General features: G+C 36.6%; 2 protein-coding genes across 5 annotated transcripts in view; one reads left to right on the top strand and one right to left on the bottom strand.

Annotated features, from left to right (window-relative positions):
• Positions 1–20,100, bottom strand: part of Exn (Ephexin) — a 467,843-nt gene that overhangs the window by 419,699 nt on the left and 28,044 nt on the right. The window lies entirely within an intron of this gene.
• LOC138696414 (enolase-like) overlaps positions 14,831–20,100 on the top strand; it is a 66,311-nt gene continuing 61,041 nt past the window's right edge. The window contains exon 1 of the mRNA XM_069821374.1: positions 14,831–15,207. Coding sequence (XP_069677475.1) covers positions 15,145–15,207 — 63 coding nt within the window. The 5' untranslated portion in view covers positions 14,831–15,144. The remainder of the gene's footprint in view (positions 15,208–20,100) is intronic.

Raw genomic sequence — 20,100 nt, 5'->3', positions numbered from 1 at the left:
CGTTCCACTTCTCGTCTAATTAAGAGAAACAAGGCACACAGTCCGTGAAAGGAGCCAGTTATTTTGTGTTTATTCGCGTGTAAAATCGCGATCGACACACATTCGAGAGGAAGAGGTTAATCCACAATTACGAAGTCGACTTTATAGCGGTTTGAGCTCTTACTATTCCCGCTCCCTCGAATTACGATCAATTATGCTAGAAATTGAATCTCTTATCAAAGAGAAATGGCCAATAATAAAAGCCTTTCTTTCTTTCTTTCTTTCTTTCGTTCTGTCACTTTTCTTACTTGCCTTTCTTCCTGTTCCTTCTTTCGTCCTTCTTTCAATTTTTTATCTACTGTCTCCTAACTTGCAATGTCAGGAGTTTCATATTCGATTTTATCTAACACACTGTTATCTGTGCATTTCGAACTGGTGCCTCTGACAACTTGTGTATCAGGCTGATGGTAAAGACCAGACCTGCAGAACTGTAGCTCCTCAGAGCGACTACTTTTCGACCCCCTCCTTACCCCACCCATTTCTACCAATGCGGTCATGGCGTTCTAGTTACGCTCGGCTGCATCAACATTCATTCTCGATGCGGCAGGTATACTATACACTATCAAGAATTAGAAATGTACAGATAATAAAATCCTTAGGAACATAGGCCTACTTTTAGAAAGTAAGAGAAAAATGAATGAGTGAAATAAATAGGTTAAAAGACATGTAAAATAAATTTTAAAATGTATGTGTGCATATCATGTAAGAAGGTCTACCTACTGTATGTACATATCGTCCTATTAACCAATTTATTTCTACCCGTCATTTCAATATTGAACCACATTTCAACAAAGCCCGTATTAAGAATTATGGAATGCACAAACTTTCGGGTAAATTCATTATTACGAACGGTATATTGATTATTTATATACTGTTAAATTAAGAACGTCACTCGTTGTGTTCATTTGAATTGAAATTAATAGTGACTTTCAAGATTCACTACTTAAATGCTATAAATTTATGTTTCCGTAGGTGATGATAGGAGGAAAGTTTTCGAAAATCTAAAGTAGGTTAGGTGCAAAGAAATCTCAAAGAAACTACCGACAGGAAATCTAGTATAATTGTAAACGTTGAAACGAGATAACGCATTATAAATACAATGAATTTATTACAATCCTTTTTGAAAATTACATGCCGCCACTGATGGACCTTTGCAGGGCAGAGAATATAAACAACTCTACGCGGAAATCTATCATCCCCAATAGAAGTAGAGTGAGGCTGGCGTCATATTTCCCCTACTTACGGGTTCTGCAGACCTGGTTTAGACCACAGAACCACCGCAGAGATCATGTTTTGTTACTTTCTGTAACTTTGTATTGATGATTGATGATTGATGATGCAGAGCTCCTCTTGTGGACAACTTGATGATCCTCTAATAATGTTTCTTACCGCTTCGCAATCCTTGACCTGGCTCCGCGAGTTAACAGTCCGAACAAATTCGGTTTCTTGTGCACATTCCGTTCCTGTTGTTGACTGCACTTTCTTGCACACTCGTTTCCTGGAGCCGTTTGCTTCTGGGACCATCAGATTCTCATTTCCTACATCGCTCAGCATTGTTTCTGTTGAACTTTCCACGCTTACTGAGAACGGTTTCAAATCGTAAAGGCAAAGAGATGGTGAACAGCAGCAAGAACATTATAAACCAACATGGTTCATTGGGTTGGATCATGTCTCGACACGGAAATATGAACTCATGACGTAAACTTTTTATTCTAAGAGGAGAACTAAAAAAATAACTCAGGATATACACGCCAGAAACTTTTCTCATCATAGTAAAGTAAAAATAAACAGCGAAATATCCTCTATAAATGACACAACTTAGTTTTTTCAAGAGACGATTGTAAAAGAAAAGATCAAACAAAGAATATACAGTGATCTAGCTAGAGAAATAAGAAATGACAAAATGGAATGGAAGGAGCAATAGTCCCAGAATTGAGATTCGTAGATATACAGTAATTATAACTTCTCGGTATGATGGAAAAAAAAAAAAAAAAACTTTTCGGATGCTCATGGCGAACAGTTTCTGAATTCTTTTTACGTAGAATACGTCTTTTCTCGCACCGAGTATGGACACCAGTCCGGGATCCGTTGTGAGACAAAAAATGTCAGAATTTAAAATCCTTACAGTAACATCACCATGAACCACTGCCGAATACTAATGTTATTAATAGGGTTAGGATTTTATGCTCTAAAAATCGCCAAAATATGCAGTATAAAATATGCACTATAATGTAAAAATTCCAGAAATATGGTCTATATTATAGAAAATATGCCGTAACAAATTCAAATATTTTTATAGTTTACACCTAGAATGACAACCGGAAGGGATATCAAGGCATATAAATTTTAACTTATTTTCATAAACTTTCGTTGTATCTATATTATTACCCATTATGATTCTCATAATTTATGAGTAGGGATAGGAAGTTCATGCATTTTCATATAGGCCTATGTTCTCTATCGTTGTGTGAATATGCTGAAAGATTATCTACATGAATCACAAATTTCTGAATACAATGATATTACTTTTATTGTGCATAAAAGTGCATATTTTACCTTTATTTATAAAAGCATAATATTTTAACATTTATACAGGGAAACTGCATATTATATAGGTTTATTTGTCTTTCCCTCATTTTTAAAAGTGTGTAACCTCGTAAACACGACTAATTTATGTTTATGAACTTTGAACGTAACGATGACGCCCTCATAGGGAGCCTCTCAAGTTAGCAATTGGTATTCCTTTACTGCAGTCTTAGGAGATTTCGATAGAACAATATCCAGTTTAACATCAGTTTCAGGAAATGTAGGAGATAAAGTGAACGAGAAAACATCAAATACTCTTTCCAAAGACCCTGGCTATTATCAACTTAAAAAAATTCAAGATATTCTCGAAGAAAACACGCCCCAAAAACCAACAACATTTTCTATAGACAGCTCACACATTTGTGCAAATCTCTCTTACTTTTTGTGAAGTAGAACGAAGTTTTTCGCGCTACAAAGCTATGCTGAGAGACAACAACATACGTCACTGCTTAGTTGTGAACTGTTACAGCATAAATGGAGCATTCAGCAATGAGGCAAGCACTTCACAATCCATAGACTAAAAGTAAGTTACCTATACCTTATTATTCTGTTAAAATAATCTCAGATTAATAACGCATATTTTGTAGCATATTTATTATTTTTACGGCGTAAATGATACATATTTTTCACGTTTTTAGGGCATGAACTTCCTTTCCCTGTTTATGAGACCTGAGTTACATTGAATACCTAGTGCAAATTTTCTAATGAAAATAAATGATTGTCTATTGACAGTCAACAAAGCTTTGAACATAGAAAAGCTTTTTCTACTTCTGTTCGTAAAATGGGAGCAAATTTAATATGAACAATAATCACTCGACTCGAATTCTCTAACTACCTCTCACACACACCCTCGTCTTTCTAAAATTTGGCAGCAGTGGTTTTTCCCTACTTCCAAATCCAGTTGCTTCAAGGACTATGAGGTTGCTGCAGCGAATAGGGATTATATAGAATGGACACTGAGCGAATTTTCCTGTTTTGTTTCTCTGTGCGCCGGCGTTTAGTTCCACTTTCAAGCGCTAGAGGTTAGTATAATCGACCACACGCCAAAATAATTGAATATAAAAGTTGAGACACAGGATCCAAACATCGCCTACCTTATTGCATAATCCAGTAAGGCTTTGCTTCAAATAAATTCAAGTTAACAGCTTTTCCTTATTTCTCAGTGAAAAACTAGTTATAATAATTTTTTATGTTTCATATATAATAACTTGTATTATAAAATAATATAGGCCTAATACATCATAAAATTATGTATCAAATTAAATTTAATATTTGTATACTCGTACATTATATAGGCATATGGTTTTACTGCTCATAGGAGTTTTGTTTTTCAATTTTCAGCGCTATCAAATCATTAGATATTTTAATTGTTGATAGGGTCAACGTCTCAATTCTCATTATAAAGAAACTCTAGAGTTTAAACATTACAGATAATGGCAGATTTATTATTTCATAGGTCCAATTTATTTTGAGTACATAATGTACCAAGATGTATTAATTGTGTGTGTGTGTTATATTCCGCTGTGTCGATTGCTAACTGATGTAATGTAGCGCCCACTCTATACTAGTTTTTTTTTTAAAGATGGGACATGACAGGAGCGTTGCGAACGGAAAAACAACTGAATGTCACGTAGCGTGGTAGGCTTGTTGCTATGGTAACAACGGTTGAGTTGCCAAACTTATCATTCTCACGTGGCAAGTGCTTAATAGCTCTCTTGGCGACATTTATTGTGCACACAATGCTAGCATTGCTACGTTTCGTGTTTGATTCTCTGTCGATTTTTGTATTGTTTTCTTACCTTCGCGTCAATTGTCAATGAATGTTTTAACGCCAGTCATCTTAACATCAATTTGCTAGCTTCCATCAGCTGGCAGCATGGTAGTCCATATTGGCAACATAGCGCTGTAGTTCCAAGCTCGGCCGCTTAACTGTCATGTCCCATCTTTCAAAAAAACAAGTATAATGAAAAAGCAGAATCTCACGCTCAAGCTGATTTGAAGGTCATTGAAATCAGTCCTGTTACATCAAAGGTACCGACGCGAAGTGTCCAATTCCCTATACGCTGGTTGCTGTTCAACACCATCGATATACACCAAGAGGTTATCGACTTCCTGGAAGAACTAAAAGGAGATAACTGGGGACTGTAACGTGCCTGTGAGGCCCGAACTTGCACGTCGGTGGTGGTGGTGGTGATGATGATGATGATGATGATGATGATGATGATGACAGAAAAACAAAAATTGTTAGATTCTACCTAATAGCAAGAGGGATCGCGGGTTCGGGAACCTTTGCCGTCGTCGGTCGGGTTTGAATCCTGAAAACTTGGAACTAATATTATTGTAAACTTTCAACCATTGAATATAATATCAAGCAATAAAAGAAAATAGAATTTTGTTCATATATAGATATAAAATTACTTTTACACTCTGATGTAGGTCATTACTCAGTAAATATCAATTCCATTTCACTGTCTTCGCACTGGCTGATTGTATATAATTATAATATACGAATATTCACATTTTCTTACCTACATTCTGTACTTTCTCGCACATATTCTTCAATAATTACCGTGCGGTCGGGAATGAAAACGCGTTCTATACAGTCTCGTAACAACAAACTTCCTGAAGGTACGAATTACTGCTCAGGTGTTCACTCCTACTTCCCATCAAGAAAGACAGAATTTTCTACAAGCATAACACGACATGTCTCGTGGTAAATTATTTCTTTAAATTAAAAACTGTGCCTGGAGTCGGATCTCCACGCCCTTTTGGGAAGTAGCACACCGTGAGAAGATGCAATATTGTAGGTTAGTGCCTTCAGAACGTGCGTTAGTGCACCGTACTAATGATACCGCGACTGCACCAGCCTGCCTATCGCCCTCAACGTTGCTGAAATGAAAGTTGTATCGCTCGTTACATAGAAATAAACACGACAGGAGCGTTACTAACACAAGCTGAGTTCTGAATGGAATTCATAGTTCTTCTAACGATATACAGTCTTTCAAATACGGAAAAATCTCTGTGAAAGCGTTATTTTAATAATAATAATAATAATAATAATAATAATAATAATAATAATAATAATAATAATAATAATAATAATAAGAAGAAGAAGAAGAAGAAATCTCCATTTTCATTAATTTCGGTATATCAAAAGTTAAAGTTAAATGAAGCAGGACAATTCAAGAGTTGAAATATCCGAAAAGTAATTGTCATTACTAGAACCCGTATGTTTAGGCAATTATAACAGTTAAAATAGGCAGGCAAAAAAGGCAATAAAAACGTAAAAAATGGTACAATAATCTTTGAAAAATATATTATAAATTTTAAAAAGGCATAATATATTTTAGCAATAAATTTAAATTATATCAACATAACTCGTATATTTATATACTTCGTAAGTGACACATGTTGACTTATACAACACTGTCTTTTCACAAACCTTACATAACAAAACTGTTCCATCGGTTGAAAGCACATGGGCGCCAAATTCACTGGTTGGATGATCGTCCACCTCTGTTTCTGCATGTGGATGTGAAGCCAGCAGGCGGCTGATCGGTCAAGGTCCTTTATGGGCTGTCGTGCCTCGGATTATTGTTATTAGCCTATATATGTTTATTTATTTATTCATTCATATAATTGAGAGAGCTTTTGTTGCTCCTAACAGATTCCAATGTTGTTTCTCATTTTTTAACATATACAAATTCTGAACAAATCATAAGAGAGAAACCTCCCTCAGAGCGACGCCACTTCTGCCAAAGCAGGCAACCTGCACCAATTTTAATTCATAGCTTTAGCATCTAAACCCCATTTCAGTTTGGTTGATAGGCTTTCCCCTCTACTCACACTCCTTACCATCCGTGAAGGGGAAGATGCTACTGTCTATCTTACTAACGTTCGACTAATTGACTGAAAATAGTGAAAATTCTCATCATTGAAAATGTTTACCTGTAATCTATATTTCGAAAATCTATACTAAGCGTTTATATTTCATTTTATTGTTTAAATCAACTAGCACATTAAAAAGCTACTGACAGCAGAAGATAAATGTTTTTTTTTTTTCACCGCTAGTTGCTACTCTACAGCATACACAATAATTAATTATTAGTTGAAAATATTGTAAGAACTACACTAAAATATACTGAAACATGTAATTGTCAAACATCTGTGTCACTGTATTTTATATCCACTTATGTACTTTATTTAATATTTTATTTTCTTGTGTGTACAGCTTGGAGGGTGCAGGTATAAGAGGTAACAGCTACCGGTCTGTTACTGACGGACTCAGGGCAAGCAGAAGGGGAAAGAAATGCCTTCGCATCCTCTCAAATTGTATGAAATGTCATTTATTTAAAAATCCTCACCCTCTTCAAACCACACTCTTGTTGCCCCCTTCTCATTTTAAAACTTTTGGCAGTATAGGATGCGTATTTTCCGGGCTAGAGGGCCGTGGTCTGTCGGTGTTACAACCAAACGTTTCGTCCACTACTCCGGTTGACATCTTCAGTGGCGTGGTGCACGTGTGCGGAAAGAACTACGTGTACCACGCCACTGAAGATGTCCACCGGAGTAGTGGACGAAACGTTTGGTTGTAACACCGACAGACCACGGCCCTCTAGCCCGGAAAATACGCATCCTATCAACGCCGGCCATGAAAGCCTACATTCTAAGATTTTGGCAGTATGTTTTTAAGACTCTATAATCCATAGGCGCTGGCATCTAAATTTTTCAATGGGTCCTCACACTGACGTTATGTAAGAACACGCGACAACATCGAAATCGGGACTGCCCAGCGTTTCTGCGATAATCAGGACGGGTGGCAACAAACTATAAAACGTCTTTGGTGGCAACCTTGCAGATGGTTATTCACTCTCGACGTTCCATGAAGAGCAGTTTCCATGGAAACAACGAAGTTTTGTTAAGTGAGAGAGACCCATGCGCGCGAGGGTGGAGAAAGTTCCCAGGTAGAAACAACCGCTACTCGAGCAGGTCTGGGTGCAACAGAGTTCATTCCCCACAGTCTGTCTGTCACGTCGTGGGCATTGTCGGGTCGGGCGTGGCCCCTCGGGACATGTCCACAGAATTCTAAAACTAACGCAGCGGCTACTGTATCTGCAGCTGCGAGATACAGCTGTATCTATGTCGGAGATCGCTGCCTTTACTACTACGTTCAGAACAATACCGATTTCGTAAGAATCTTTAATACAATAAATTCCAGTAGTCAAAGATAGGCCTAATACTATAACACTGAACAACAAATTTTTACTTTTTGTCTTGCTCCGAAATAAAAATACTGTAGGTGAATATTACTAATATGTGTGCCCTAAATCTGGATTTAAAATCCAAATTGCCCCATCACGTACCATTTTCCGGGGAAAATGAATTGAATATTTTATGACAACTTATTTCCTTTTAATTTTTCACCGCTACTAATAACATTACAACACACTAGGGGTTCAAAATACCTCATAATACTTGAAAAATGTATACTGGATACATGATGTTACATAGTTTAAAACACAAAAACAAATGCTAACCACACCTACAGAAACATCAACACAGACATGGAAATTCTACACATCCAACCAAAAAGCCAGAAACTAAACTCACTAGAACTAGGCGTATTTTGCGGGCTACCGGGGGCTACCGGCGGTAGCCCAAGGAAATTACAAAAGAAAAAGTTTATAATATAACATAATGTAATAATTTTGTATTATTAGTTTTACCATAGTAATTAAAATTAAAGTAATTGTTAGATATATTTTGTGTAATAATAGGGTCAGCGGTAGCCCAAACCCTTTAACCAGTATACGCCACTGATTATACGAAATGTAGAGACACACAAAAACACATCCAAATGAAATTCTCAACACACAACTCAATTTCAGAACACACACACTCTTTGACTCCACATTACACTATACAAACACACCCCCACAGGAAACACAAGAAAAGGCGCCAAAACCAGCAACAACCAGTTCTGAAGAAGGCCAATAGCAGATCGAAACATGTTAACCAGGTACGGTAAAATTTAACACGAGAAAGACATATAATACATATTCCGAAGTGACATAGTGTTAAAAGTTGTTTAATCAATATGTGTAACACTGATGTTTAAATACATCTTGGACTAAATATTGTTTTTAGGATTTAGGGGACATCTGTCGTACATTAATACATCTGCGGAGCAAATATTGTTTTAGGATTTAGGAGACATCTGTCGTACATTACTTTCTGAAACACTTTTACTGTTTTCAATTATTTTGTAATTATTTTCGTTTGTTTTCATCCTTGGCATAATATAACCGTGGAGGGCGGGAAAAAAAAAGTTTCGGGGGTCTGGATCCGGACCGGAGTTCGTCGTTTGAAGATCCTTGGTATAGTGAAATGCAATTCACATATCTTTCCTTTTACCATAGACTCTATTCAGTGTACTATTATTATTATTATTATTATTATTATTATTATTATCATTACTTGTAGTAGTAGTAGTGGTAGTGGTGGTAGTGGTGGTGGTGGTGGTGGTGGTGGTGGTGGTGGTGGTGGTAGTAGTAGTAGTAGCACGCTAAAATATCTCTTGGAAATTTCCTCTGAACATTGCGTGAAACGTTTAGTGCTTTTCATGATTGATTGATTGTTATTGTGAGCATGATTGGAATTTTAAGGAAGTTCAAATAAAATTTCGGTATTCCTTTTAATGTTTGGCTTCATACTTCCCGCATTTAAATTTAACACAGCAGAGCCTTCTCGTTGGGAATTATCTTCAGTTTTCTTTTAATTCTTCAACTATCGACATAATCGATATCTGTTTCTGAGATGTCACATTTGTCACTATACCCAACATTAAACCTGGGCAGAGACTATAACTAACAAACAAGGAGTTGTAATCATAAGGTAGAGCAAAAAGTGTACTTTATGTACTAGTCCATTAATTTATGCAGAAGTTCGTCAATTACATTTTCCTTACGGCACACGCTAATACATGATAGACTATGGTCACAATCTTTCCATACAGATTGAGCATACAATGCTCATCTGAATTATGGAACTTGCATAAAATTGGAATCACGACGAACCTTATCACTACTTTAGTTAAAACTCCGCCTGGCCAGTATTTAGTTTTCTCTGGCCCACAAGCATGTTTTTCCTTTGTGTGGTGTGGTTGGTGGGGATAAGGGTTTCAGGACACTCTAATCCAGTGGGTTTGGGTTTACCTACAAGACCACCGACTAAGAACAAGAACCACTGCGAGAACAATGCAAGACGTGAGGGTAGAAGGTCAGAACTTCGGTTGCTTTCTTCCTAAGTACAAGGAGCTGACCGGTTACCAACAATCATTGACAGTATTTACTTCTGAAGAAGAACTCATTTGTAGCTACGCAGACCTCGCATCTCGTAGTTATAAGGTTCGTTCCAACATGCGGTTCATGGATCAGTTCATGTACGGTTCCTGTACCATCTTATGCACATGCGATAGTTGAGCATCTGCTATGGGATCGAAACTGGACTGGACGCTGTTGGAACGCTTTCGCGGATCGTTATGTACTAAATCCAGAGATGCTATAACTGTGATTATCTTTGCTAAGAACGGGATGCTTATTATTATCGTTTCGCAGCTAATTCTAATTGCAGAAAATAGAATTTCGATCATTTTCTATAAAAAGATGACAAAAAATATGGAAGGCAAGAATTCCGCTAATTCAATGTCGTGTACTGGGGGAGTCTCATCTAAAAATAGTTCTTTTTTAATTATTAATGTATGTACGTTATTTATTATACTTTTAATCAAAGCTGCATGTTGAAATTGTAATTAACTATTTCAATACCCAAATAATTTCCATTCCCTTTCTTTTTGACGAAAATTTAAATTAAATCTCTAGTTTTATTATTCGTCACTTTTCATCTTTAACCTCATTGATGTGAGCAGTCGACCATGTCTTTCATCAGTATCCAGGAGATGTTGGTGAGTTTATGCGCATGCGCGTCTTGCGTACTCTTCCGTACATGCCTCAATCCGCGGACTATTTCTGACCGTTTCGAACCCGTGTCAAAAGCTTGTTGGAACGCCCGACTGCAGTACATGTTTCCGGTTCAGGACTGGTTCGGATTGTGTTGGAACGCTTTTTCTGTACTGCGCATGCTCACGATGGTTACGGACGGTTCCTGACTGTTGTTGGAACGAACCTATAGAAACCACTCACTACCTCTCGTGTAGTCCGGATTTGTGCGAAGCGGGCCCCGCACCTCGCACGTCGCATGCGTCGGTTCAGAAAAACCAAGGCTTAAGGAATCCAACTGCCCAACGGAGCTGCTGATATGCATTAACACTGCATATATAATATAACACGGACTACGACATGCCACTAATCGCATCGCATTTTAGAAACCTCGCCGCATCTTTATTTCAGACTGATACAATCTTTTAAAATCTTAATTAGACAGCTCGACCTCCCACCACCAGCTTCATGACAGAAGAATCGCCACAAGTGACCCTATGATGTCCTATGTAACTAAATAGGGACAAGAAATAATATGGTGTAAAAATACTGTAAATAGTGGAGGTATACAGAGTGTAAAGAGAGTATGTAATATTAATCTAACTTTATCATTTTTAGTTTTACTGTAAAATATAATATATAAAACTTATTGGAAATACTCAAATATTATGCCAGTGTTTAAAAAAAAAAACAAGTACAGTGTGTGCCAAAAATGTTTAATGGAATATATAGGCTATTAAAGTTTACGAATAGATACATAAACATTTAATTCATGTCAGTGAATATTCTCTAAAAAAACTGAAGATTTTGAATGGCTCTGAAACCTGACACACAATAAATATCAGTAGATATATTCCTGTAGAGTAAACCATGAAACTAAACTTAGATTACTAATAATAGTAATAATATGAACAGAAAAATCACTAAAACAAATCAAATCAGTGAGGATTATTCATTTCTGAGCTGAAAATTCTTCATCGTACTTTTTCTTACTGAAAGTTAACGAAAAAAAGGCATAATGGCGATTGGTTATACGAGGAGAGAACGAAGATCAACAAGAGATATGTGATCAACAGTTTCGAAAATAGTATCTACAAGGTTTTAATGACACAGGAAACGTAATAATGCACCAAAATCTGGAATACTGATGACAAAGTGTAGGAAGATAAACTACATCTAATATGTTATCGATCCTATAAAATCTATCTGTATCAGTCTACAAGACAAATGACACCAGGATACAATGTAAGTCATACATCAATATGGAAGTTTCGAAATCAAAGATATGGCAACCATGCAAAATCTTTGTCCAAAAATTAAGCGAATATAATTTTAACAGGAAAAAATTAGGTTTCATCAAAACCTAGATTTCGTGAAGCACATGACACTTTCAGATGAGGCTATTTTTTTAATGGCAACGTCACTCTTCATAATGCTGACAACCTTCATTGGATGGACAAGCGCACGCACAGCATTCGTAGAAAGTCAATATTATGGGTAGGATTAGCAGGAAAAAGCAAAATTCGCCCATCTTTCTTAGAAGAACATTTAAACTTTTAGAAGAATCTACAACATTTGAGTGATTCTGTTATTCCAGTTTTCAGACAAATTATTTCCCTGTATTCTTCAGGAGAACATTTGATTTCAGCAAGAAAGTGCTCTCGAGTATTTTCAGAGAAAAATAACTGGTTTCCTGGTAAATGGATCGCAGTAAGTTGAAACATTGAATGACTGTCTACATTATCTAGCCTCAATCTGCTGGATTTCTTCCTATGGAACCACCTGAAGTCCATGATGTATCGGAATAAAGCAAATAAAATGTTGAAGACATGAAGGAAAGAATTAAAGATGAAATACGAAAGATCATCTCTATATCTGTGACGAAGACAACGGACAATTTTCGTTTTTGATTGTACTTAATTACACAAGGCAGTTACCTCCTATTGGGTCCTCTTCCTGACATCATAGCGGCCACCGGCGTAGCTCAATCGGCTAAGACACTTGCCGATACGGAGTCGCGCTCGGGCGCGGGTTCGATCCCTGCTTGGGCTGATTACCTGGTTGGGGTTTTTCCAAGGTTTTCCCCAATCGTAAGGCGAATGTCAGGTAATCTATGACGAATCCTCGCCTTTATCTCGCAAAATACCATCTCACTATCACCAGTCTCATCGACGCTAAATAACCTAGTATTTGATACAGCGTCGTTAAATAACAAAGTAAAAAAAAAACATAACCAGTCAGCAATATAATTTTAACTCTCTCTCTCTCTCTCTCTTTTTTAATTTTCAATGTTGTTATTCAGCTGTTTTCGATTGACTCCTGTCCATTATTATTGAAATAATGAACATATTAATTTTCAGTAGTGATAAACTGATGTTCAGATTCACTTCTTTTTAACTATTTATTGGGGCCATATCTATGATTGAGGTTCTGGCTGATATGTACTGTACATCTATTATCAGGCAGTACATCTCACTTGACAATATATTGTGTAAGAGGAAGAACAATTCTTTGTACATATCTGAAGTCTGATTAGTGTAATATTATGTTACTAGTCAGCGACGTATGTAGGGGGAAAGGAACTAGACACGCTGCCCCATTATTTCCTGGTTTAGTTGCCTCATGAGTGATGCCTTATTGGTGACACTTGTGAGGTTCAAACCTGTCTTCGGACAGTTGACTCAACAACAATTGAGACCATACAAATTGTAATATGTGCATAAATAGAAAGTCTTTATGATTTTATATATTTTAAGACTTGGAGAAGCATTAAAAATTAAATGTACATTATAGACTATAGGTATTATTTAAAAATACATTCTTTTCCACGTTCTGTAACAAATGAAAAAGACATGCTTTACAAACATGTTCAAAATTTGTTGATTTACTCTAAATAATTGTTACACAAAACATAAAATATTACAAGCAATGTTCCATATCTATTACTGACTTTGTACATAATACCTTGGCCGAGTTTCTAATATTTAAATGTTTTAACTTATCTGAAAGCTTTCTACCTAAATCAAGCGATAAGTGTGATTTATTCAGTTCCGGTCATAATCTGTTTTCAACTCAAGGCATAGGGCCTACTGTATTTGCTTGGCTTTCATCGCAAAAAAACACTTTGGACTCTCTGCAATATTGAAGAAGTGGATTCCAAAGTGTCCTCAGTTTTTTTTTTTTTTTTTTTTAACTGAAGGTATTCATCTGACGTTGTTTACGTTGTCTACTTATAGTATTCCGTTCAGTGCGCTGTCTAAGGGGTGGTGACAGGAAACTACACTAAAGCAGAGCAGATAGCGTAATGTGTAACGGACATGGTCACAGCAGTGTATGTGTACAAGTTGCAGTGTCCAGTCTATCAGTCCTAGTGAAATGGAGGAGTACATGAGAGCGGAATATGCAGACCTGATTTTCGAATACGGATGAGCCAATGGGAACAGTAGACAAGCTCACAGATTGTATTGGTACAAGTACCCACGTAGGAGACATCCGGCCCATACCATTTTCCCACGACTGTTCCAAAGGTTAAGGGAAGGAGGGCACGTGGTGCGAAATTACAGTTCCATTTCCACACAACTATTTTTGCTTATAACTTTCGACTCAGTAATTCCCGGACCAGGGTTCCTCATCTCAAATTGTTACATATGCCCTTCCCCATCATCCCTGAAAGTTTGTAACACCAGCCCGGATACATTCTGTGTACATATAGATAACCCTAGTTGTTTATTAGATAACGTTCGTCTTTTATTCACTTGCAAGAAGATTACGAAACACTTGACAGATGGCAGCGTATTCTTTGATTTGTACATCATCTAGTGAAGACTTCTTGAAGTTCGTATTACGTTAAAAATGCTAGATTTTTTCGTGTATTGTACCTCGAACAAAGACGAATTCATGTCAAAAATAACGTTCTGCTAGTCGGATATTCCGCAATACAGAAAAACTTCCTTCACCTCCTTTTACTTCACTGTCACTATCGGCAACATCACTTAGTGGAGAAAAGTCTGTTGGACAACACAACATATGTTCATTGTTGTTTTGTATGCACCTAGTCTAGTGTTGAAACGTTTCTCGATGTAGGACTTCAGGAGTTCAGTACATCTACTTCTAGAGAGTGAAGAAATGAAGGCTCTTAATGCATTACTTATTGAGTAACGAGATTTCCCCACACACAAGATTCTTGGTGCATTTTGTGTTTCCTGATGAAGGTAAGGTGTGGCTTTGACACAGACGGAGGCGTGGAATTCTTGTATGACTTGCAAGTATTTCTCTGCTTCTTGCTGAACCGTGAACGTTATGTTGGCACCTTCCCACTTCCGATAACTGAGACAGGCTATCTCCACTCATGTAGGAATTCCTCAGCACGGGGACTTCCAGACGGGACGTGTAACATGTGAATGTATTACATATTTAACAATTGTCTGTGCTTCAACGCTAGCGTGGTCTCAACATTCTGAATAGATTTTCTGAAGTCTATATGTTGTAAACAGTTGAAAGTGCGGGTAAAATAACAATTTGAATGTTCTTCTGCGCTATTTCAAGCAATTATGTCACAGTTAATAGCCTCACAACCCATGTAATCGTAAGTTGCCACATTTATTTTGATATCAAGGGAATGCTCACTGTACGATTGAGCTTATTCATAAGTAAATATTGTCTATGAATTGCAAACATGAATAACTAGTTACCAGTGCTTATTATACCGCTGCAGCAGTTCTGTACCGATCTTCCATTTTTATTTATGTTAAGTGTTGTCTATGAATTATTGCAAAAACGAATAACTAGTTACTTATTATCAGGGAACGGATTTATATGGACTAAAAATATATGAAATATGTAAATATATATGTAGTTATTTTTACCAAAATATGGAATTAAATATGGATTTTTACCAAAATATGGAATTAAATATGGACTTAAAATTATAAAAAAATGACTATGTACGTTAAATATTGGTACATTTTAATCAAACTAAACAAAAAATATAATGGACGTACCTTATCTTCCAATGTAGTTTCAACAAAACACAATTTTTATTGTCTGTTACCATAACAATAGGTTACAAACATTTCTTTCAAGTGCTGAAAAGTGAATCTTCTTCTATTGTCTCTGAGGATAGATTTATACTGACTAAAAGAGCGTTCGACGTCACAAGAAGTAACTGGTACATAATTCAATTTCACAATGTCTGCTGGGGATAAGTCCAAGTTAATCTTCACTGTTGATTCACCACTCATCACAGCAACAACCTTTTGTAGTTCTTCATATCCAGGGTTTTTTGAAAGTACAGTGTCCACCTTAGCTCTTACTGCATCTGCAACTTTACCTCTACCACGATTCAGTTGTTCCACAGTACTATTTATAATTTCAAAACTTTCAGATAGTGAAAGGTGCCTATTTTGGAGACTTTTGAGCGTTTTTATGATGCATGAAAATGTATGCTGAATGTGTGCTAAGTCATTCTTCACACTTATGTCACAGGTAACTGTTTTCGCAGTATCAATTGAGACTGCATCTTCAGAGTCCAATGCAAGGAGAACATTGTTAATAGAGTCTATATGTTCGGCATAATATTCAACTGCTTCTAGCCATGTACCCCATCTAGTTAAAATTGGCTTTGGTGGCAATGGAATTTCAGGGTACATTTCTTTCAACACGTTAACTCTACTGGGAGCTTTGAGAAATACTTTTTTCACTGATGAAATCAACAAATCTACTTTAGGGAAATTGTCTCTGACCACTTCTGCCACACGATGAAATGCATGCGCCACACAAGTAAAATGAGTCAATTTAGGATATACAACAGATAATGCTTGTCCAGCTTTGACCATATAAGGGGCAGCATCGCTAATAAAGAATAACACATTATCGTACATAATACCCTTTGGCCACAGGATACCCATAGCTTCGTTGAACAGTTTAACTATAGTTTTGTTATTGCACTTTTCTAGAACATCACAATGTAAAAGAATTCGTTCAGAATATTGTTCACTTAACAAACCGATAACTACATTACCAACAAGTCTACCTTCTTTGTCGGGAGTCTCATCAATGGAAACCCAAATTGAACTATCTTTAATTTCATCTCTTATCTTCTGTATTGTCTCATCGTAGATGGATGGAGCATACGTCTTCCTAAGTGTTGACTCATCCGGGATTGTATGTTGAGTATATTTTTCAAGGAATTCCCTGAAGACCTTATTCTTTAGTTTGTAGAGAGGAATATCAGCAGAGATGAGAGAACGGCACAGGTCGATGTTAAACTCAGATCTTACATTCGATGTTGTTGGTTGTGTTAAAAACAATTGTCTCTGCTTGGAATTTAGTTGTTTGTTGGCCTGATGTTTACTAGTTGTAATGTGTTGTTGCACCAGGAACTTTTGTGTAGATGATACTGCACACTGACACAAATTACAAAATAATATTTTATTGTCAGTTGATAAACCATCTTCTTTAAATTCTGAAATGTAACTTGTTAGTTTTGATTTTAAATTGACTGAATGACGTACTTTTGGCATATTTACCGTCTTTATAGTATGATTTACAAAACTGAACCTATGTGTACTCTGACTGGCATTTAACTGTTGAGCTGCACAACTGAAGTCTGTTAAAAATTTTAAATTAAATTAATACAGTTTTGTAACTTACTTTCCCATTGTTGATAGGACTGCTAATTTTCAAATAACTCTGATGTTAAAGGGATTACTGAACATGTGTTTAAATCTCTATTGTTGAAATGTATTTTTAAAAGTTAATGGAATTTTGTTTTGTTTTATTGTTAAACCTAATATAATATGGACTGTTTTATATGAAATATGGAAAATATATGGAAATTAACGAAAATATGTACTAAACTCTAAAATATGGAAAAATATGGAAAATAAAAGTAGGATTTTTCAACCCTACACATTGTGAAACATAAAGATAATGCAAAATATAAATTATATTAGCTTTATAAGTAAATATGTATTTACATATAAATCCTTTCCCTGCTTATTATACTGCTGCAGCAGTTCTGTACTGGTCTTCCATTTTTATTTATGTTCAGTATTTTTCATTTATGTTCAGTGTTGTCTTTGAAATGCATACATGAAAGCTAGTTACTTATTATACCGCTACAGCAGTTCTTTACTGATCTCCCATTTTTATTTATGTTCAGTGTTGTCTCTGAATTGCAAACATGAAAACTAGTTACTTATTATACCGCTGCAACAGTTCTATACTGATCTCCCATTTTCATTTATGTTCAGTGTTTTTCAGTTATGTTCAGTGTTGTCTATGAATTGCAAACATGAATAACTAGTTACTTATTATACCGCTGCAGCAGTTCTGATCCCTCATTTTCATTTATGTTCAGTGTTTTTCAATAAGCCTCGGAATTGGACTGATTCTTTGGCACGACCACACCAAGGGAATAAGACATTAAATTCAGACGTTTGAGATGGGCAGGGCATGTAGCACGTATGGGCGAATCCAGAAATGCATATAGACTGTTAGTTGAGAGACCGGAGGGAAAAAGACCTTTGGAGAAGCCGAGACGTAGATGGGAGGATAATATTAAAATGGATTTGAAGGAGGTGGGATATGATGATAGAGACTGGATTAATCTTGCACGGGATAGGGACCGATGGCGGGATTATGTGAGGGCGGCAATGAACCTGCGGGTTCCTTAAAAGCCATTTGTAAGTTAGTTTTTTATTTATGTTCAGCGTTGTCTATGAATTGCAAACATGAATTACTAGTTACTTATTATACCGCTGCAGCAGTTTTGTACTGATCTTCCATTTTCATTTTTGTTCAGTGTTTTTCATTTATGTTCAGTGTTGTTTATGAATTGCAAACATGAATTACTAGTTACTTATTATACCACTGCAGCAGTTTCGTACTGATCTTCCATTTTCATTTATGTTCTCTTTTAGACAGTATCATGGCATTCGTGCCAAACTGCACAAGCTTTTATTTTAAAAAAGGTACAAGGAGAACGAGGTGAAAATTATAAGAACAAGAGGAAAATAAGGTAACAAGGGGAATACAAGAACAAGGCGATGACAAGGAGGAGGAGATTGCATTGTTATGTGACGGTTAGTTCCCAAGTTATCTCCGTATTCTGCATTCTTAGTGAGGAGAAAGACATAATTCTGGGTCAAAATAGGAAAAAAAAAGGGAAAACAAGGGGAATACAAAGAGGAAAAGAAGAATTCACAGAGAACAAGAAGACAAAGATACCACGGTGAATGCATGGAAAACAAGGAGAATATAAGGAGAACAAGGACAACAGAAGGAGAACTAAAGGAAGCCAAGGAGAACAAGAGGAAGACAAGAACAAGATCGATACATGAAGTGGGATACAAGGAGAACAAAGGAAATACAAGGGGAATACAGGGAGAATGGGAATGTAAGGAGAGCAAGGCGATGACAAGGGGAGGAGATTGCATTTTTATGTGACGGTCATTATCTCCGCATTCCGCAACCTAGTGAGGAGAAAGACATAGTTCTGGGTCAAAATGGAATACAAGGAAAAGAAGGGGAATACAAAGAGGAGAAGAAGAATGCACGATATATTATATTGTAAGACATAACTTATTTATTACTAAGGGTTCCCTCATCCTATAAGAACGACTGTGAATGAATTCGGCCCTTAGAAAAGTAAGATTCCTTGCATGCTTCAGTCATTTGCATTCACTAGTCGAACAATGCGGGTCAATGTAACTCTGCGAAATTGAATTTTAATCTGAAAATCTTGGTTATGGTACGACGACCCGTTATAGAAGATGTTTCAAGCACTCAAGGACAGACATCCTCTAAAATGAAACTTGCTCAATCATAATTTATTAAGCATCCTATAAAACTCGACGTATTAATGTCGTCTTTTGTTTGCCGATTTCTTTAGCATTCTCCTGACGCAATTCCTACTCACACAATGAGTAATTTTGCGTGTCATGAAACAGGCCCTCTTCTGCGCCAAAAATATCGCTACGTGAGATCGCGAGGCATTGTGTGCATCTGCGAACACGCACGTACGAATACACGAGATCGTATCGTTATAAATCATCATAATGCTGGAGGAAAGATGATTACGGAGGAATACTCTATATGCACAAAAGCTATAAAAGCCGGGAACCTAAAGGGGGCTAGTCTTTTTGATAGTGGTGATGGTAGTTGTGAAATTATCATCTTCATCAAAATTACAGAATCTAGCAAAAAAAGAAACTGTCACTTAATAAACTGTTCCGCTTTAAGCCTCCTTTCACAATGCAAAATTGAAACGCAAACTTCATGTTGACATTAAAGCTAAAAAGCATTCCACTCACTAAATGCAACGATTCACAAAGCATTTCCGTATATATGTAACTGTTATGACGCAAACTGAAAGCTTGGTAACCCAGATAGCGGGATTTTTTTCGTAGCCAAATATTCCAGAACAGCCCGGGGGTCACTCAGCCTCATACAAAATTGATCCTGGGGGTAAAAGGCG

Source organism: Periplaneta americana, chromosome 1, assembly GCF_040183065.1.
Source record: "Periplaneta americana isolate PAMFEO1 chromosome 1, P.americana_PAMFEO1_priV1, whole genome shotgun sequence".
In the NCBI taxonomy this organism is placed as follows: domain Eukaryota; kingdom Metazoa; phylum Arthropoda; class Insecta; order Blattodea; family Blattidae; genus Periplaneta; species Periplaneta americana.
The sequence above is the reverse complement of the archived record's forward strand: the minus strand, read 5'-3'. Positions and strand labels throughout refer to the sequence as shown.